This window comes from Stegostoma tigrinum, chromosome 20 (genome assembly GCF_030684315.1).
Source record: "Stegostoma tigrinum isolate sSteTig4 chromosome 20, sSteTig4.hap1, whole genome shotgun sequence".
Taxonomy (NCBI): Eukaryota; Metazoa; Chordata; class Chondrichthyes; order Orectolobiformes; family Stegostomatidae; genus Stegostoma; species Stegostoma tigrinum.
Window position 1 is genome coordinate 32,269,031 of NC_081373.1, and position 22,391 is coordinate 32,291,421.

Genomic DNA, 22,391 nt, shown 5'->3' on the forward strand with positions numbered 1-22,391 from the left:
AAAGGCAATTATATTTGCTGAGAAATGTTGTATAAATTCAAATGTGCAGTACCAAAATTAGAGCTATTTATAAACTCTAATAATTTTAATTTAAAAATTACAGATACGGCAGAACAAAACAATGGTTTATTATTATGTAATAATGTAACAGTTTGGCTGAACAATAAGCGTAATTAAAGAAAGAACGTGGAAGGAGCATTACTTGTATTAACACACAACCACTGTTAGTGTTTAATCTGGCTTTATTTCTTTCGCAGTATGACTATTTCAATTTTTTTTACTTGTAAGAAGACTACTAAAGGCAGAGGGACTGTGACATTATAAAAAAAGAACATTATATAGTCTTTAATTAAATGAAACAAAAATCAAATCTAGATACATAATATTTTTTGGGTAGTTAATCCAAACAGGAAGGAAAATTAAAGGTCAGCAGTTAATCATCTTTTAATACTATTTGGTGTGGTTCATAAATGCTAACAGTTGTCCTGGCAGTGAGATATAACTTAAAATTCAAAATATCCAAATACGGGATTAAATTATTGATTCTTTTTGATTAGTTTTGCAATTTTAAACTCTGATCAGTTAAGATTGTTCACATTGCTGTTGGTTTACACAATTCAAAGTTATATGTAATTATTACAAACCTTGCTTTGTTAACTATAATTTGCTACACTGAGTTCAATGCAAAGACTATTCATTAATAATTGTGCCAGGCCATTACAGAACTGTAAAAAATGGAGCAGATTAATTCAATATATGAAGTGTATTGTTTTATAGATGTATAATATGCCTATATGGTTTCAAAGTGGTTTCATTTAGTTTAGCAAAAATGCTTGAAATTTTCAAAAAGGTGGAGCATAGAAAAACTGAAGTAATGAATGCTCAAATTAGTACTTGTGCTCAAGGGCATATTTTTCTGAGTCGTTCTCCACATCTTTATTCTTTCTCCTTTATGTATCCTTATGTTCAGGCTCTGTAAAGATTACCAAGCTTCACAAATGTCACTATCCCTTCCTGATCACTGCTGTAGGGTGTGAGGTTAGATGAATATTCTTCCCCACACCTTTTGGTTCTGAACCTGCATCCAAACACTTTGGAAGGTCTTTCAGGATCTACAAAGATAATCAAAAATTCTACGGATTGATTCCAAATAGAATGGCTGACATTTGGCTTTCATCTACAAATGAAAAAATGCCAAACAATCTGTAACTATCGCTAGAGGTTTGTCCTACAATTCAAGTCATGTCTGACATTGAGACCGTCGACCAACAAGAGACACATTAATGCACCTCTATAGGCTTATAAGGGTCTCAACCAAATATGATCTATTGGCTAGAGTTAAGTACCAAGATGGGGTCTGTTTGTAATGTTACAGATTCACTTAATTATATTTGTAATATTGTTTGCTTTTATACTAATATAGTGTGTCAAACTGCTACAGGCCAGTTTCACCATATGTTTTATTGCATAAATGTGGTACAGTAGACCAAGGGAGGCCTTGCTCCAAAATCCAGGTTAATAGAGTGGTCAAGAAGGCATGCTTTCCTTCATTGGATGGGGTATTGAGTTCAAGAGTTGGCAGGTCATGTTACAGTTGTATAGGACTTTGGATTGACCACATTTGGAATACTGTGTACAGTTCTGGTCACCACATTACCAAAAGAATGTGGATACTTTGGAGAGGGTGCAGGGGAGTTTCACCGGGATGTTGCCTGGAATGGAGGGCGCCAGCTGTGAAGAGATGTTGAGTAGATTAGGATTATTTTCATTAGAAAGACAGAGATTGAGGGGGGACCTGATGGAGGTCTACAAAATCATGAGGAGTATAGACAGGGCGGATAGCAAGAAGCTTTTTCCCAGAGTGGGTTACTGAATTACTAGGGGTCATGAGTTCACACTGAGAGGAGAAAAGTTTAAGGGAGATATGTGTGGAAAGTTCTTTACACGGATGGTGGTGGGTGCCTGGAACGCGTTGCCAGCGGAGGTGGTAGACGCAGACACGATAGTGTCTTTTAAGGTGTATCTGGACAGGTATATGAATGTGCAGGGAGAAAAGGGATACCGACCCTTAGAAAATAGATGACAGGTTAGACAGAGGATCTCGATCGGCGCGGGCTTGGAGGGCCGAAGGGCCTGTTCCTGTGCTGTAATTTTCTTTGTTCTTTGTTCTTTGTTCAGGGGTCCACGACTTCTTAATCTGACACTGAGACTAAAAAATTGTCATAAAATACATTCAGAGCTGTGACCAAAGCCATCAAGACCAGGCAGGAACCCTGGTTGATCTGATTCCAGTGGATGAAAATAAAATGAAATGTATAACTATTAAACATGCATTATTTCTGTTGTAATTGCAGCTGTGTCTAATGAACCAATGACCCTCCCTGCAAGTGCTGTGAAAAAATGTTGAACTATGGTTTCACCAGTTATGAATTTCCATACAGATTCAGAAAAATTGCAATTTAAAAACCAATGGATTCAAACCTAATAGGGTGGGTTTATGAGCAATTAGCATTTTAGTAAATTGAAGTGGCTTCAATGATAACATTTCTCTGGAAGCCTCAGGTAACAGTTCTTCATGCTGATTCTTGCCCATTGTCACTGTTTCTCTGCAGTATTTGGTCAAGCAATTTCTAAAAGAAATTAAAACAAAAATTAACACCAGCAAAGTGAGATGGATGCTGACTACTAAGTGTCTTTTGGCCTTCATACCTTTTTGAAAACCTCAGCACGCAATCGATTTGTTTGAGAAATAATTTTCTTCTTCTCTTCCTCCTTTTTTCTTTTCACCTCTGGCAGCATGTTATAAATTCTGTCGTGCAATTTTGAAATGAAAACAGAAATTACACCTTATCATTTGTGCCTTATACATTAGCCCTTATACATTTGTGTATCACAGAAAATGAATTTGACGACCATCTTTTGAATTACACGGGACAGATATAACTCTGTCACTAGGAAAAGGAATCTAGTGAACTGACAGATTCCCTGGCTTAGCATGATCTTTTCAGCTGCATTTGACTTAGGTAACCTCAAGTTTTTGAAGCCCCTGCTATAATTAGGCATTTTCTCTGCTCTATCACTGTTATGATCTAATACACTAATTTAGTACTGACTAAACAAAAGTAATCAATTCGACATCGATACATCTCAATTTGAGTTTACCCAGTTGAGTACTTCTTCAAATGCTTCTCCTGCATAGCCAGCAACTTTTGTTTCATACCTAACATTTTATATATATGTATATATAATTTAGTTCCTTGCCCTGAAGCTATCCTTGGTGCATCTACCTTTCACCAAAAAAGATGCCCAATGTTCAAGTGTATGCTGCCCTCAAGCACTGCCTACCCTACTGCCCAGCACCATGTTTTCTTGCTTGCACAATAAGTTGGGCTTTCCTCTGTTAATGTTAGCTACATGTTTTCAGGTCAAAAAAGTAACAGATATAATTCTTAGCTTGAAATTGTTAGGTTGCCTTGGGTACTCATTGGCTGCATTCATATGGTATTCATGCAAAATCATAGAACTTTATCTGGATAAGAACATGATATTTTTCTACAATGTGCAGAAAAATCGATTGTATCAATGGATGGAACCTTCTGGAGATGACAGGGGTCTCACCTGTCAGCTGGAGAGCAGCATGTTACATAAAAAACATAGAAGATAGAAGTGGGAGGAGGCCATTCAGCCCTTCAAGCCTGGTCTGCCATTCTTCATGATCATGGTTGATTGTCCAACTCAGTAACCTAATCCTGCTTTCTCCCCATAACTTTTGATCCCATTCACCCCAAGTGCTATATCTACTTGCCTCTTGATTACATTCAATGTTTTGGCATCAACTCTTTTCTGTTGTAACAAATTCCCCAGGCTCACCACTCTTTGAGTGAAGAAATGTCTCCTCATCTCTATGCTAAATTGTCTACCCCGAATCCTCATACTGTGACTCTTGGCTCTGTTCACTCCACCATCAGGAACATCCTCCCTGCATCTACCCTGACCAGTTTTGTTAGAATTTTGTAAGTCTCTATGAGATCCCCCCTCCCACCCCCCATTCATCTGAACTCCAGTGAAAACAATCCCAACCTAGTGTTGCCTTCTTTGGGGAAAGTCCATTGAACCATGCGCCGATCAGGTCTTTGAGAGGTCAGTGGAAGTCATTCCCACAACCAGGAGCCAGTGGCAGGAGGTCCCACCCACCAAAAACTGCTGACAATTCAGCAGCTAGCAGGTCTTTTGCTTGGCATTATCAGCCTGGAGGTGGGGGCTGCTACTGGAATGACAGCCAACAGAGGGCCTAGATTGGAAAGAAACCCAGGTCAGAGATTAGTGAACTCAGTGGTTTGCAGTATTGGAGTTGCAGAGTTCAGGAGGCGGTCAGCTAGGTAGCTCCTCAGCACCCCTCCTATCCTCGCTTATACTGGGTTCACTCAATCAGAGACTCCATCCTCTGTCAGGGAAGATAACAAGCAGCCTGCATTAGTTTAATTGGTGTGACAGGCCCACCTATAGTAGGCTTGACATTAGCAGCAGCAGAATACGCCCTTCATTGGTCATTAATTGCCCACTTTGGCAGCAGGTTGAGAAGACCAACTTTTGTGTTGGGGGCAGGAACTTGGAGTATGCTCACCAGCTACACTCCTGCTTCATTTAATGCCGTCCCCATCACCAAACACAACATTAAGAGAGAGTAGAAGATTTCAAGCAAAGAATTCAAGCATACACCTGAATCAGTAACAGCACTATATAAAGGCAAAAAAAACCCCTCCTCCCACCACTCCCGGCTTGGTTCTATGTTGCAGCTGCTCGGTATAAAGCACAACATAAAAAGCTCAAGTCTCTTAAAAATGATGGCGTTCATAATAGCATCCGAATAGCAATCATTTATATTCAGATTTCCTTCAGTTTATTGAAATGTTTACAGAAATAATTTTACAGAAGTAGAAATTAAGCTAAATTAGTAATATTCAGCAATAAAAACAGAAAGTGCTGGACAAACTCAACAGGTCTGGCAGCATCTGTGGAGAAAGAAACTGAGTTAACATTTTGAGTCCAGTTAGATGCTTTTTCAGTAATATTGTGATCGGTGCAAACCTCTCCTCTCCTGAAAACATTTTCTTGTTTGCTTTCTTGCTTCTTGGATCAAACATCAGCAGTGGTTCAGAATTGGAAGTGGAATTATGTTTATTGTCACATATATTCACATGTGTGCTGTGAAAAGATTACAAAGTTGCCATTTATGCCACTACCTTAAGTACAAAGGTATCTAGGTACAGCATCTTAGGACTAAATGATAAAAACAAAGAAATAAGAAGTTCAGCATGACAGTTCTTCAAGCAGATCGCACTAGGAACTCACCTCCAGACTGTGCTGGGCCTCACCTCCAGACAGTGCTGGGCCTCACCTCCAGACAGTGCTGGGTCTCACCTCTAGACTATGCTGGGCCTCACCTCTGGACCATGCTGGGCCTCACCTCTGGACCATGCTGGGCCTCACCTCCGGACCATGCCGAGCCTCAGCTCCAGACCATGCTCAGCCTCACCTCCAGGCCATGCTGAGCCTCAGCTCCAGACCATGCTCAGCCTCACCTCCAGGCCATGCTGAGCCTCACCTCCAGAACATGCTCAGCCTCACCTCCAGGCCATGCTGAGCCTCACCTCCAGAACATGCTCAGCCTCACCTCCAGGCCATGCTGAGCCTCACCTCCAGAACATGCTCAGCCTCACCTCCAGGCCATGCTGAGCCTCACATCCAGAACATGCTCAACCTCACCTCCACTCAACCTGGGGCTACCTGCTCTTGCAGCCACTGCCTTGGACTGCCTGTTCTCGCCGCTGCTGAAGATGCCAGGGGACTTCACTCTTGGATATGTTGGCTCATTTGTCCTGGGATGGCTCAATTCCATTGCACTAGGCTTGGTCTCCTCCCCACTAGTCTCCTCTGTGCTGGACAAACTCGCTTTCCACAGAGACAAGTATATCAAAGTAAGAAAAATAGCCATGAAAGAGGAAAAAACAGTGAAAGTGGATAGAGCAGTTGGGCTTTGGGCAACAGCACACCTCTCTGCTACTCTGTCATCATCTTAGATTCATTAGTGGTATGCTTTCAGACCTTGCAAAGTTTCCCATTAGGAGGAATGCAAGAATGACTAACACTATTGTTTTACCAATCCATATTGTAGATATTTTCTGATCAACCTGTTCAGTGATGTTATGACACATGTCTTGAGCAGGTGGGAAGTGAACCCTGTGCCTTCTGGCTCAGAGGTGGGAAAATTACCACTGCACCACAAGAGCCCTTCTAAGAATGATCACTTTTTCCTTCCCAAATGGGAAACATCTGTTCTCCATTCAGTGGCTCCAGATGAAGACGTAACAGAAATGAGCAACCAGTATGGAGGTTTCTGAGGGGAAGCATGTTCCATCATACAATGCCAGACTGCATCAAAGCTCCAAGATCATGCAGCACTTGGCAGCTACGTGGGGAAATTTGCACAACTTTTGCTTCATCTTTGTGAAACATTTCAATATGCAGCCACGTATTAGGGATTGATGTCATTAATGCAACATAGCAATGAATTAGATAGTTTAATTGTGACAAAACAGATTAATCAAAAAATAATCCACTGCGAATTTAGGGAAATTTTTGAGTGCCCTATATGTTATACAGTGCATATATTCAAGTAATATTTTACACGATAGAAAAGGAATTCCTTGGAGGAATCAATTTGGTACAGGAGTACAGAGCTTTACTGGGACTTGCCAAAGGAACGTGTGATACGACAAACTGATCCCCATGAGTCCTAACCGTGCTGACAGCTCTCATTCAATGTAAAAATCAACACCACAACTTCGGTCCAATGGGCTGACAGATCAACTTGTCTGTAAAATATTAATTTCTGAAACTGGGTTATACTGGACTCAGAATGATCTCTCTCCAGATACCGCCAGATTTGCAGTATTTCCCCAGCATTCTCTTTGTTTGTTTCAGATTTCCAGCATCTGCAGCACTTTAGTTGCATTTTAATGTGTATATATTGTTCTTCAGGTGATGTTCCTCCCTTACATATTGAGTATAATAGTCACCTTGCCAGTAATACTACACAGTTTTCAAAAAATACAATATAAAACATTCAAGATTTAGGAACATTGTAAAGTCAAAATGCTTTACCTATACTGTATAATTTTCATGTATAATTTACCTTTCTCCTTTACATGATGGTATTATACATTAAAGTGCAAAATATTTAGCAAGAAAAATACTAATGATACAATGATGCTTCATGACATCTTCAGTGTCAATTAGGTTAAATACAATTGTGCCCTTTTTAGCTGTACTAAATTTTACCCGACCATATTCAGTTTCACCACCACTAAACTACTCTGGTAGATTTATGTCAACAAGAAATAGACCAGAAAAGAAAACAGTCCAGACATACTTCACTGACAATGTCAAGAATGAACTTCAGCACAGCATAACCTTTGCTTATTCAGTTCACTGGTCTGTGTGGTATTGAACTGCACAAAATGCAGAAGTAGTTAATTTGTTTTTTTTCAGTCTGCTAAGAGGATCGCAAAATTCCACTCCTGCAGAGAGCAGCATTACAAATGGATGAAGTTACTAAAATAAGGCTAAGCTTTTTCAACATTGCAAGGAAGCTGTTCCTTTGCCTTGCACCTTAAAATAATTCCCATTTTCAATATAAAAGGCAATACAAAGACCCATGTGGTAAGTGGTTAAGTGCGCAAGAGACCATTCAGTCTGTTGATCTTATGCCAGCCCTCTGCAACAATAATTTAGCCAATCTCATTTCTCGTTCTTTTCCTGAGTCTTCCATGTTTATTTTTCATTTAGATTCTCATCCAATTTCTTTTTGAAAAGTCTGATTGAATGCACCTCCACCATTCCTTCAGGTAGCACAATCCAAATCTTAATTAATCCTAGACATTGTGTAAAATATTTTTCCTCATGTTGCCTTTGGTTCTGTTGCTAATCTCTTCACGTCTATGTTATCTGCTTCTTGACTCTGCTAGCATTGAGAACAGTTTTTGTCTATCCACTCTGTCTCAGTCTCTCATGATTTTGAACACCACCGTCAAATCCACCCTTGATATTCACTTCTGTAATGAAAACAAACCCAGCTCCTCCATCCTATACACATAATCGAAATCACTTATTCACAGGACCATTCATATAATTCTTTCTGCACCTTCCCTAAAGCTTTCACATCATAAATTGTGATGCCCAGAATTGGATATGATAGCCAAGGGGAAATCAATGTCTTAAAAAGCACCCTTAGAACCTCTTGCATTTGTACTCTAAGGGTGTAATCTTCCCAGGCACTAAATTATATGGCTATTGTTGGGAAAGCTGGGAAATGGTGTGAGACGGCTAGCAAGGAGCTTCTTGATGTTAAGAGCATAAAGTTCCATTTTCCAACTCAGTTTTAAATGGTGTGATAATATTTTGCTAGTGAGCAGCCAGCGGCTTATTTGCATACATCTCGTCAATACCTGATCTTACCACATCAACCGCAGTTTCCCAGTCTGCCACTTGCTGGATAGAAACGAGATGGTGACAATTCCCAACATGGAAGTTGATTACCTCAAGACTAGTTGACTTTTCCCTAGGATGGGGATTTCAAGACTAGGGGGCACATTTTTAAGGTGAGAAGAGAGATTTAAAACTAGACATGAGACAAAATTTTTTTACATGGAGGTGGTTCATGTGTGGAATCAACTTCCTGAGGAAGTGATGGATGTGGGTATGATTACAAAATTTAAAAGACATTTGGATAGGTACATGAATAGGAAGGCTTTGTGCAGGAGCAGGCAGGTGGGACTAGTTTAATTTGGGATGATGTTTGGCATGGACTAGTTGGACTGAATGGCCTGTTCCTGTGCTGTAAGACACTTTGGCTCTATTACTGTCGCTCATCACTTGCTCCTCCTGATCATCATCTTGGGCAACAGGCAGTGGCATCTTAAGGACATTCAATGAGCAGCGACCTCAAGCAAACCTGTTCACAAATACTGATATCCACCAGAGGCCGGCCTTAATGCATCATCATGGCAAGTCTTTGGTCAACTTACAAGATGGTTCTGCACTTCAAGGCTGCAGTTTGGTGTGTGTCAGAACCCCTTATTGTAACGTTGCTGCCAAGACACCTTGCGCGCAGGGACAGGAAACCATCAAATGGATTGGACCAGGGAGCATCTCATTGCTCCTCCCTTCTTCTTGTAGCTTACTTTCAGTTTGCATCTGCTTGGATATTCACAGTCACCACTGCCTTGCCCTGCCTCTTTGTGCTTTTCCCTCTCAGCCAGAGCTTAAATATACACCACACTTCTGTATTATCTTGCTGTTTAACATCAACACAAAGCCAGGCAACTTGTCATGACTGTCAGCAGTGATCAGTCAAAGGGTGGACATGTTACGGTATAGTACCATATTCCCTCAATCTCATATTTGCACCACATGCCAACAGGGGTTCAATCCTACATTGATATTGAAACTTGAATTCAGTTAAAAAGTCTGAAATGAAGAGCTGGTCTGATAGTAATTATTACTAAATGACCACTGTCGACTGTTGGAGAAATCTAATGATCTTTAGGGAAGGAACTCTACCATTCTTAGTGGATCTGGCCTACATGTGATTTCAGCCCCACAGCTGTATGGCTGACACCTAATTGACATCTGAGTGATTAGGGATGGGCCATAAATGCTGCTGTAGTCAGCGACCTCCACTTCCCCATGAATGAATTTAAAAATGCCAGAGGCAGTATGGTGATAATAGTGTTGGTGCAGCCTTGCTCATTTTGTGCCAGTTCCCTCTGACATACCTGCCTGCTGCTCCTATATCAGCTTGTTCATTTCTACTCAGTTATATACGAATACAATATGGGGTCATCTTTTGCCTGGTCTCCTCCTGTCTTCCAAGTGTCAATGGCCTGGGGCATCTCTTCCTCAAACAGCTACATAGATGTGGCAGTGATGTCCTCATCAGCAAGTGCTCCCAAATGTCATCTTGCTAAAGTATCTGTATCTGAGTTGGTGGAGGATACAGGAGGCAGCTTTGCCAGTGCATACTCTGAGGGCTCTTTGGATTCTTTCTCAGAGATGGAGGAGATGCCTCACAGGTCCACCCTCTTGGCTCTTGGTGGACTATCAAGCCATCATAATGCACTTGCTGCTGCTGACCCCCTCAGCCCTACTGAAAATACTCTCAGTGATGAGGTAAAACCAGTCCTACTGATCATTTTATCAGAGATAATGGGAACTGCAGATGCTGAAGAATCCAAGATAACAAAGTGTGGAGCTGGATGAACACAACAGGCCAAGCAGCATCTCAGGAGCACTGCTCCTGAGATGCTGCTTGGCCTGCTGTGTTCATCCAGCTCCACACTTTGTTATCTACTGATCATTTCTTACAATTGATTTTCATTAGCAAGCCAAAGAACTCTTGTGATAAATGTTTGTAGTTTACTCTAGATTCTGTGGATTAGAGACTAGGAGCAGAAATCAGCATCTGAGTCATTGTGTTTCTTATTTTACAGCAGCTCAGCATCCTGGGGAAATGAAGCATTTCAAATGCTAAACTAAACACTACAAAGTGAAAAATGTGCAAACACATTGTGTTGAGTTCTCATTTCACCAGTCCATGCTCCTGTTGAAACAAACAGATAAGTCATGAGCTTAATAAATAACGGAGCAGACTCAAGAAGTCAAATGGTTTCCTTCTGCCCCTATATCACATTTTCGTATGTTTGCAAATGTCTTTGCCAACAGCAAAATCTCTGCTGAAGGGTTAACTTTCAGTAGGATTCGGTGTTCAAGGTAACTATGCAATATCTAAAAAAATTTCAAAAATGACTCCTCATTACCTTTTGGATCTCATCTGCATTTCTTTCTCTGGAATCATCCTCTCCTTTGGTTTAAATAGATTATCTAAAAAGGTCAATACAGAAATATATGCATGAGAAAATACTTTATATGTCAATATATACAAATTATAGTTATCGAATTAGAAAGCTCAAATTGAAAAAAAACGAGCAGTATAATTTCAATCTGCTAAGGAAACAGAAATTTAAAAACCTGGAAAATGGGAGCAAGTGTAGGCTATTCAGCCCTTTGAACCCCCTCCACCACTCATTATGATCCTGGCTGTTCATTCAACTTGATAAGCAAATGATAAGTGATTGAAGATACCAGGATCTGTGTCATGCAATGACAACTTCTACTTTTATAGCACCTCTAATATAACAACAACTTATCTTCATTAAGCACGTTTAACATAAGTTCAACACAGGCCCATTATGAAACAAAATATGTCACAGTCCAAGATGGAATGTTAGATCAGATGACCAAAACCAGAGGGACATTTGATGTTGCTTCAAGAGGAAATAAAAGCAAATTATATAGATGAAGAGATGCACAGAGGGAATCCCAGAGTTTCAGGCCTAGGTAACTAAAGGCATAAGCAACAATGGGGGAGTAGTTAAAGTTGGGAATTGTAAAGAGGTCGGAATTATATGGGTACAGACATCTTGAAATGTTTTAGAAAAGTAGGAAGTTATAAAGATGGAATGGGTGTGGGGATTGGCAGGGTGACAGGGGGATTTGAAAACAAGGATAAGAATTTTAAAATCAAATTGTTTCCTCTCCAGTTGCTCCAGGATGCAATGCAGGTTAGTGAGCACAGGTTGGGAGGAGTGCTGAGTTAGGACGTGGCAAAGTGTTGGATGACCTCGAGTGGATGAAAGGCAGAATGTGAGATAGTAGATATTGATATAGACCATAAGACCACAAGACATAGGAGTGGAAGTAAGGCCATTCAGCCCATCAAGTCCACTCCGCCATTTAAATTATGTCTGATGGGCATTTCAACTCCACTTCCCTGCACTCTCCCCATAGCCATTGATTCCTTGTGAGATCAACAATTTGTCAATCTCTGCCTTGAAGGCATCTAACGTCCTGGCCTCCACTGCACTCGGTGGCAATGAATTCCACAAGCCCACCACTCTCTGGCTGAAGAAATGTTGTCTCATTTCTGTTCTAAATTGACCCCCTCTAATTTTAAGGCTGTACCCACAGGTCCTAGTCTCCCCGCCTAACGGAAACAACTTCCTAGCGTCCACACCTTCTAAGCCATACATTATCTTGTAAGTTTCTCTTGGATCTCCCCTCAACCTTCTAAACTCTAATGAGTACAATCCCAGGATCCTTAGCTGTTCATCATACGTTAAACCTAGCATTTCAGGGATCATCCGTGTGAATCTCCGCTGGACATGCTCCAGGGCTAGTATGTCTTTCCTGAGGTGTGGGGCCCAAAATTGGACACAGTATTCTAAATGAGGCCTAACTAGAGCTTTATAAAGCCTCAGAAGCACATCACTGCTTTTATATTCCAACCCTCTTGAGATAAACGACAACATTATATTCGTTTTCTTAATCACGGACTCTACCTGCAAGTTAACTTTTAGAGAATCCTGAACCAACACTCCCAGATCCCTTTGTACTTCTGCTTTATGAATTTTCTCACCATTTAGAAAATAATCCATGCCTGTATTCTTTTTTCCAAAGTGCAAAACCTCACATTTACTCACATTGAATTTCATCAGCTATTTCCTGGACCACTCTCCTAAACTGTCTAAATCTTTCTGCAGCTTCCCCACCTCCTCAGTACTGCCTGCCTGTCCACCTATCTTTGTATCACCGGCAAACTTCGCCAGAATGCCCCAGTCCCTTTATCCAGATCATTAATATATAAAATGAACAGCTGCGGCCCCAACACTGAACCCTGCGAGACGCCGCTCATCACCGGTTGCCATTCTGAAAAAGAGCCTTTTATCCCAACTGTCTGCCTTCTGTCAGACAGCCAATCCTCAATCCAAGCCAGTAACTCACCTCAAACACCATGGGCCCTCACCTTGCTCAGCAGCCTCCCATGAGGCACTATATCAAAGGCCTTTTGGAAGTCTAGACATAGTCAAGTCTGGAGGTAATAAAGGCAAGAATGAGGGTTCCAGTGGCAGGTTTGAGGAATGAAAATCCTACTCCTCCTTTTATTCCTTAAAACATCAGACACGAGTGAAATCAGGTGATGTTATGGAGTTAGGAATAGGTGATCTTAGTGATATGATGAATTTACAGTCAAAAGCTTAATCTTGTGTCAGATACACGATTAAGAATGCAAGTAATTTGTTTAGTCTCAGACGCTTGCCAGGAAGAGGGATAGCATTGGTAAACTAGCGAATGTTGGATATGGCATTGAAAACAATGGTTTCAGTCTTCCCGATATCAAGCTACAAAAGTTTCAAGGTATGATGATCATAAGTGTGATTAAGGGGCAAAATAACAAAGATGAGGGCTCTAGGGAGAACAGTCAAATTAGTATCAAGTTATTGTCCTCAGTGATGGAAACAGGAACATGATATACAGGAGAGAAAAGCCAGAGACTAAAATATCAGGCTGGGCTATAGGTGGAAGGAAACTGCAGAGGTGGGAGAAGCAATGAAATTGTTTGTAAATGAAGATGCAGATTTTAAATCATGCATTAATGGAAGGAACTATCGTGCAGATGCCAAGTTACTGACTGAGTGCTGCACTGGTGCACTGACAGCCTTAAACACACATATCAACAACAGCCTTTTCCCTGCTCTTATTAGACTGATGAATGGACTCTTCAGCTTCAAATAATTTTGATCTTGTTAATGTTCATATTTCTTTGTGCACCTCCTGTGCAATTGTAACCTGTCTGCCTCGCTCTGTCTAAGTGGCCTATGATCCATATGTCCTTGCTATGATTTGCCTGTACTGCTTGCAAAACAAATCTTTTCACTGTACTTAGGTACATGTGACTACAATTAATCAAATCAAATCAAACATTCTGCCAATTGACACCCTTCCACCTGTTTAGACCCAAGAATTTGATGGTTTTCCATTTTTGCCTTCCCCTTCCTTCTTGCATATCCACTCACTGCAGAGGGTGCTATAGAAAGACAACATTGATGTTAATGAGATTAGATTGGATTCCCTACAGTATGGAAACAGGCTCTTTGGCCCAACAAGTCCACATTGCCCCTTGGAGCATCCCACCCAGACCCATCCCCTATAACCCATAAGCCGTAACCCATAACCCATTACCCACATACCCCTGAACACTACAGGCAATTTATCATGGCTGATCCACCTAGCCTGCACATCTTTGGACTGTGGGTGGAAACCCATGCATACATGGGGAGAATGTACAAACTCCACACAGACAGTTGCCTGAGGCTGGAATTGAACCTGGGTCCCTGGCGCTGTGAGGCTGCAGTGCTAACCAATGAACCACTGTGCCACCCCAAAGGATGAGGATACTGAAGAACAAGCATCCTAGCTGCATAATGTTGGTGTCCTTTGTGTCATCTTCCAACCACCCCTTTTCACTGAATCGTACAAATTAAATGCTGTAGCCAAGGTCACATGCCCTAGGAGCATTCTCCTGTGATGCAACCAGAAGTGCCTCGTGTGAGGAGATAGCTATCCTGAGACAAGCATCATCTTCATCCTCCAGATCTTTCATAAAACATGAGAAGCCAAACATATCCTCTTCATGGCACCTAAATGAAGACAAGATTACATAAAGAACACAATTTCTGCTCTTTGACAACCTATTTTTGATCTGGGAAGGAGCAGCAGGATATAGCTATGGAAAGTAAATACTATGCTGTCCAGTCCAACTAAGTGTAGCTACTACAGGGAACCTTAATTGGGAAACTGGTGAGTCAGAGAATTCATAATGTTTTGAGGGTTGATTACTTCCTGAAACATAGTCAAGTTTTGCAACTAACATTTACTCAACCTTAACTTGCAGCTTCTTTCACAGTGTAAGTCAGTGGTATACAAACTGCTTGTTAGCAGCAAATGTACATTTAATTAGTGTGATTTCTTCGAACCAGTTATCTGGTAAGCAGGAGCTGACCTCTTAATATAAATATAGGAAACTGTTGCTAATGCATGAAGTAAGTAGCACAGAGGTGGATTGATGAAGTGCAACTTTGACAGAACACTTAGGAGTCTGTGATTGATGGAACCCAACACAGTGAGGGAAGATATACTCTTCTGGCTTCTTACATGACAAGGAATATTCTGAGAGAGGAAGTGAGAGTCAACAAGACACAAGGCATTTGATAGCTGAGTAGACAGTTAATTTAAAAAACAATTCGTTCACACGACATGGGCATCACTGATCAGGCCAGCATTTATTACTCATCCTTAATTACCCAAAGGGCAGTTAAATGTCAACCACGTTGCTGTAGATCTGGAGTGACACATGGGCAGTTTCCTTCCCTAGAGGTTGTTAGTGAACCAGATCTGATTCTGACAATCAGTTCATGTTCAAGATTAGACTCCTAATTCCACTTGCTTATTGAATTCAAAATCCACCAACAACTTGATTTGAACGTGGTCCCCAAAACATTTCTAGAGTCTATGGACTAATAGTCTTGAGATAATACCACTAGGCCATTACCTCCCTGATCCATGAGTATTATATTTTCTTTCTCTAGACATGGCAGGAAGGGTCCTGACCTGAAATGCCAATTTTCCTGTTCCTCTGATGCTGCCTGGCCTGCTGTGTTCCTCAAGCTCCATACTGTGTTGACTCTGGCTCCAGCATCTGCAGTTCTTGCTATCTCTATTTTACTTAGCAAGTGGTTAGGATTTGAAATGCACTACCCTGAGAGAAAATCGGTGTCACATTCCATCATGGCTTTTAAAGGACATTTCATAAACACCTGGCGGTTATAAATGGCTGGATCTTGGGGAAACAGCGGTGTGGAGGTAACATCTGCAACTCATGCATCTTGCCAGTTTAGATATCATGGGGCATATGATCTCCTTCTGTGACAAATGTTTTCTGATTCCAAGAGGATCTCGGGCACGATGGACTGGGATTCTACTTCCAGCTGTGGTATTTTAATGGGTTGAGGTTGACGCACTCGTCAGTCACTGCTGCAGAAGTGCAGTTTTCTGGGTCATGGTTCAGCAGTTATTCATGATGAATTCTGGAAAGCGTCTTCATAAAGAACTTGCTGTGGCTCAGCCATAAAATGTTGGTGTTAATATAAAGGACTGCATTAAAATAGGTGGCCAGGGAGTTAAAAGACCAGCACCTAAAACACATTGCATTTGGGAAAAAGAATGGTGAAAGAGGCTGTATCTTTCCATTGGTGGGTTTCAAGACCAATATTACTGCTTTATATGCCCTAACACAACCTTCATACTGACCCTGGAATGTGGCAATAATGGATGAAGGCAGAGAAAATCTACCAGGGACATGTACCTCGCCTCCATTGATATGTGTCATATAAGGACAGATTAGTTGGCATGTCTTATCAGCAGTATAGGAGGGAAAAGATGGTCGGTTGGCAACCCAGAAATAACTCACTGTCTGAATTCCCTATTAATTTACGTGGTTATCTTGCCCTCTGTTCATTTTAAACTTTAAGGTGGAGTGTGTGTGGTGAATGGCAGATGGCATTTACCACCATCTTTTTTTTCATGCGTCTGCCCTGTGCATGGTTATTTGCTCTATAGATTTTCAAAAGGCATTTGTTACGATCACCTAGCTTAGACTAATGAATGTGGTTTGAAAATGTGGAACCAGGGGACATGTAGCAAAATAGATTGTTATCTTGCTTCAAGGCTAAAAGCAGAGAGTGGATGTGAGGTGTCATAATTCAGAGTAAGGGAAAGTGGGAAATCATGTTTTGCAAGGATCAGTGCTGGGACATCTGTTGTTCTCAATTTACATCATTAGTGTAGACTTTGGAATCAAAAATAAAATTTCTAAATTGGGGATTATTACAAATTGAAATGTGATCACTACTGAAAAGAATGGTTACAAATTACAGAAGGCCAACAGTAAACTTGTACAATGGACAAATAAGTGGCAAATTGTTTTTAACAGAAATAAATGTGAGGTAGTCCATTTTGGTAGGAAGTGTAGAAAAATCACATACTACTTGAAAGGTCTCCGCTCCACCCTCTGCAACTGGATCCTTGATCTCCTGTCCCATAGACTACAATCAGTGAGGATAGACAACAGCACCTCCTCCACAAATCCTCAACACCAGCACCCTGCAAGGATGCGTGCTCAGCCTCCTAGTGTATACTCGTGACTGAGTGACTAAATTTCAAATGAACTCCATCTACAAATTTGCTGACAATGCTACCATTGTAGGCTGGATATCAAACAATGATGAGACAGAACACAGGAAAGAGATAACATGCTTTGGTGGTGTGGTGTAAAGATAACAATCTCTCCCTCAACATTAGTAAAACTAAAGAGCTGATCATCAACTTCAGGAAGCAACGAAGAGGGCACCATTCCCCATCTACATCAATGGAGCTGAGGTGGAGATGGTCAAGGGTGTCAAATTCCTGGGAGTGACAATCGCCAACAACCTGTCCTGGGCCACCCATATTGATGTGATTTGTCAAAAAGGTACAATAGTGCCTCTTCTTCAGGAAGCTAAGGAAATTCAGCACGTCCATAAGGAATCTCATTACCTGATTAAAATTCTGAAATGTCTGATAATTTGGCTACTTTTTCAAAAAGCATTTACTTTATATTTACCATAACCCACAACTACACAAAACCTTGAAAATCTGTTGAAAGGTATTTTACGTAAAGCATTCATTTCATCTTAAGAACAGGGATCTTGGTATAAGCGTGTTTTCTAGATGTATATTTAAGATGAATAAATTAATGCAAAACTCACAGTAGATTCACGGTTTTTGATTAGGAAAAGGGAGAGGAGTTGAATAAATATTTTGCGACTGTATTTATGATAGAAGATCCTTATAGTATTCCCAAAAATAATAGCCAAGAGGCTAAAGTAGGGGAGGAAATTAAAACCAGTAAACTATTATTAGGGAGTTTATTGCTACTGAAGACCAAATAATCCCCTGGATCTGATGGGTCGTATCCTAGGATTTTAAAGGAAATAGAGGATGCACTAATAAGTAATCTTCAGAATCCTTAGATCCCGGAAAAGATCCCACAGGATTGGAAAACTGCCAGTGTAACACCCTTCTTCAAAAAGGGAGAAGAACTGAAAAAAAAAACAGGTAAATATAAGCCAGTTAGCTTAATATCTGCTTTTGGAAAAATGTTAGCGTCCACTACAAAGGGTATGATAGTATTTAAATGTATAAAATAATCAAGCATAGTCAAGATGGCTTCATGAAGGGGAAATCTTGCCTGACAAACTTATTAGAGCTCCTTGTGGAGGTAACAAGCAGAATAGAGAAAGTTCAATCAGTAGATCAAATGTATTTATAATTTCAAAAGGTGTCCAATAAAATATTGCATGTAAATTTACTTATTAAAACAAGAGCCCATGATATTGGGAGGTTTATAATAGCACGGATAGAGAATTGGCTTACTAATTAAGATAGAGAATTGGGATAAAGGGGCCATTTTTCAGGATGGTAACTGGTAATTACTGGTAATAGCCAGAAGTATCTTTTCCATGACTACAGTGCTTTACAACATATGCTAATAGCCTAAATGAATGAATGAAGTGAATATAAAATAAAAGCATTTGCAGATGACACAAAAATGAGTGGAAAGGTTGTGCTGAAGATAACAGAAAGAATTTTCAGAGTGACTGAGGTACGGTAACTGAATGGGCAAAAACTTACCAGATAGAATTTAATGCAGGAAAATGTGACATTACATACTTTGGAAGAAAGAATAAAGGAGCTGAATTTATTTAAATGGAGAAAGACTGCAGAAATCTGAAGTGCAGAGATTTTCTTAAATAGTAAGTTTTTTTATGCAGTAAATTCTGTAACAGATACTTGGAATTCTATTTTATTTAATTACACCTCTCCTGAGGTGATCCCATTGTATGCTAGGTGAGTGCATACATGGTACAAGTGTGGGTAAGGGGCATAATTTTCAATGAAGGGTATGAGGGGCCATAAATCTTAAATGGTGGCATAATTTGGCATGAATGGAACATAGTGATTGAATGGCAATGAGGGGCAGAGAGGCTTACTCTTTTTATTATAACAGGGACAAAGTCCCAGAATCCTGAAACAGGCCTTTTAAACAGCTTTCCTTGGTAGCCCTTGAGGATATTTTCAGGTCAATTGATATGATTCCAGTTCACATTGTACCCTAGAATAAAAATCAACCCATTAGTGGAATTTGCCCTAAATCAGAGTTGGGGAATGTGCACCAGACTGAGAAGCAAACATTCAAAACCTAATTTCAAGAGTTTAGAGAGCTCATTATAATATCTAAATCAACCCATCATCCCCTACTTCTAAGCTCAGAATCTCAAGCATTCTGCCTTGAGACTTTTCTTGGCCCCACACCCTTACATTTTTCCAGTCCAAAACCACAATGATTTAATTTCATTCCTCTCCTCCCTTCTTGCTAATTACCAGTCTGAACACCCACTGCTTCTCCACTCTGATCTCTCCCAGCTCTTCTGACTCCTAATTTGTTTCCAACACCCTCTTGCATTTCCACTAATTTTCTTCCATGTTATTCTTTTCCTGTGCTTCTCAATGCCAGTCTGACATCCAACTTCTCTGCTAATATTTTTAATCTTCCACCTCTCCAATTATGATATTAATTGTATTAAATTACAATTAACTGACCACTATAACTCAGACTGTTTTTGGACCAAAATGGTTTAATAAAAGAGAAATACTGACCTTTAATAGCTGCTGTGATCACCAGAACACAGATTGAGGCAAGTGCTGGAGACTCAAGTGGAATAAACATTACTGCCTGCATTGAAATTACAGTTTTATCTAAAGGCAGCAAAACCAGACAACTGAATCAGCAACAAGAAATTCATATCTCCTGTTTTAATTCCTACTTGTATGCCAATGTTTGTATGACCAATTGACATAAAGGTTCGTCGAATGTACAACTTGGGGAGACAACAGGAGCAGACCCAGGGACCCACAAATTAACCCTATTTCAACATCTACTTTTGAACAGCAGGGGAGAAACTAAAAATGGATTTGTGATCAGAAACTGGAAGATTCTCTTTGTTTTTCTTTCCCTGCCTGTTCCTCTGATCATATCAGAAGATAGCACCGAGACAAAAGCAAATTGGGGAATAAAGTTATTCACCAAGCATTGGATAATAGTCAACTTTCAAACAACTGTAGTCTCTGGTTTTAAAAAAAATGCAAAGACTTTGCACAGCCTTTATTCTTTCTATTTGTATCAGACATGTTCTTTCCTCTTAAATTATTTTGTGTTTGTAGGTGTATTCGATATTACATTTTTTGTCTTATCTTGGGTTTATAGGTAATGACTTCACTACTGACTGCTTTCTTGTATTCAAGAAAACATTGTAATTGTCTCCTTCATTTTGATTTAATTAATTACATTTTTAGTTGAAGAGTGATAGCTATGTGCTAAAAAGGAAATAAGTATTTGTTGCAAATCGCCCTCCTCACCTGGTTGTATATATATGATTTTGAACAATAATGCATTGAGTTAGTAGTTTGCAATGAGCTTCACGATAATATTACAGGAATTCTCTGTAGCATGCAAATTTTAACCATCCACCAACAAAATACTAATAAGCTTTATTCAGCCAATTATTTTAAGCAGCCTAACCCACTCCATATTTTCTCTCAGTTGTTTGAAGATTAGCTATCAGGTTGACCCTCTGGACCACTTTTTACCCAGAAAGTGTACATTTATGTGGCATACAGGGAAAAAATCTTCGTGTTCTACTTCTTGAAGGAACGTCTGTGTACTTGTGATCTTGAAAGTTGGTCTTCTTTGTGAGGACCAAATAGTTTTCTTCCAAAGTTGCACACTTGAAGCATGATTCTCTTTGTGCCTATCCTACTCCTGCTGCCAATAATTTAAATGGAAGCTTAAGCTTCTTTATGAGCTGCAATTATGCTGGATTTCTTGGCCCCCACCCCTTGAAGCAGACTTAGTTGTGGTTGGAAACGCGCAACAAATTTAAAACATGGCCAATCCCTGTAGATTTAATGGTGTTAACAATTCCTAACTTGTGAAAATACAAAACGCACAATTCATTGATCCTGCAGTCACAATATGGGAACTAAACACTTGCATGCTGTTCTTATAATACATCATAGTGAACTTACTGCAACACAATCAGAAATGGATGTTACATTTTGTTGTACACGATCTGTCAACAATACTTTCAGTTATGATATGTCAATATGGCACTACAGAAATGTAATAAACCTGAAAGCAAATCCTGTTTTGGTTTGGGTGTGTCTAACATAACATTTCCAAAATTTTTCTAAAATATGTTGGCCTCGCTACTGATGACCTACCTCAAGAAGGCACTTACACAACCCACCAAGTGGATCATTTCCATATTTATGTATTACTGGATGTTTGCAGTGCAATGCTATCTATAGATTAGTTCCAGTATTCCGTCAAACTTAAATGCTCTAAATTGTTGGTTACACAGGAAACTTCAGGGAGAATTATTCTCCCACAGAGAAAACCAAATCAGATTGACAGACAATTTAAAAACCAAGCAAACCAAATATCTTGGGATGAAATGAATTTTACTCAAATGAAGGAAATATCTAAAGTTGATCCACTTTTCTAAATACGAGAGCACACTTTCTTCATGTAATTAATAAGACAACTTTGCAATGAGGAAGAACCTACCACTCAAAGGATGTGGTACAGTACATTGTCGTTTCTTAACTGGCAAAAGGAATGGCATGTTTTGTACTGGAAGTTCCATTCTTTTCCTTTGCAGTTTCATCGGCTCAGCCAACTGGATTTTCCTCCGCTTTGCCTTAACCTCAAGCTGTTGGATACGCTTCTGTGATCGAGAGATGAAATCTGGTTTATATGTCTCCAGTGCCTCCTGGTGACAAAAGAAGTAAGAATAATTACATTATGATTTCAGGTATGGTATGATAAAGTACTGAATTAATAAAGGTATTCATGACAATTCCATTTGGTACATATTGAAAGGCAAATGGGTGGATCACTCAGAAGCTTTCCAACATGCACATAATGGGTGGATACAAGTTTTTATGCTTTCATTCAGACTACTACTTATATTCAAATTAAAATTACAGGACACCACCTCCATTGCAGAGGAATTAAAATTAAACGATGAAGACAGTTCTTATATTATATTTGAATATTCAATACCATGTTACTACTGCTGTCGGATTGATTTTTGTAAAGTTTCTTATATCTATTGGCAATACATTCTGGTTAGTTGGAACATCGCCTTCTTGCTATAAATTACTTGCATTACATCAATTAACAACATTCCTCAACATTTCCACACCCATCTTGCAGGTTTATCTTTTAGCTTCAATTTTGCTATAATGTCTCTCTGTAACCATTTGGGGTCTCT

The 22,391-nt window shown here is 39.9% G+C and overlaps 1 protein-coding gene across 6 annotated transcripts in view; it reads right to left on the minus strand.

The window, feature by feature from the left end:
- Positions 1-224: 224 nt before the first annotated feature.
- The window catches only part of c20h10orf90 (chromosome 20 C10orf90 homolog), a 377,977-nt gene continuing 355,810 nt past the window's right edge, over positions 225-22,391 (minus strand). For all 6 annotated transcript variants that reach the window (XM_059653092.1, XM_048551086.2, XM_048551083.2 and 3 more), the window contains 4 exons: positions 21,683-21,887; positions 10,878-10,941; positions 2,710-2,809; positions 225-2,630 (listed from right to left, as the gene is read on the minus strand). In XM_059653092.1, the coding sequence (XP_059509075.1) occupies positions 2,574-2,630; positions 2,710-2,809; positions 10,878-10,941; positions 21,683-21,887 (426 nt within the window). In that variant the 3' untranslated portion in view covers positions 225-2,573. The remainder of the gene's footprint in view (positions 2,631-2,709; positions 2,810-10,877; positions 10,942-21,682; positions 21,888-22,391) is intronic.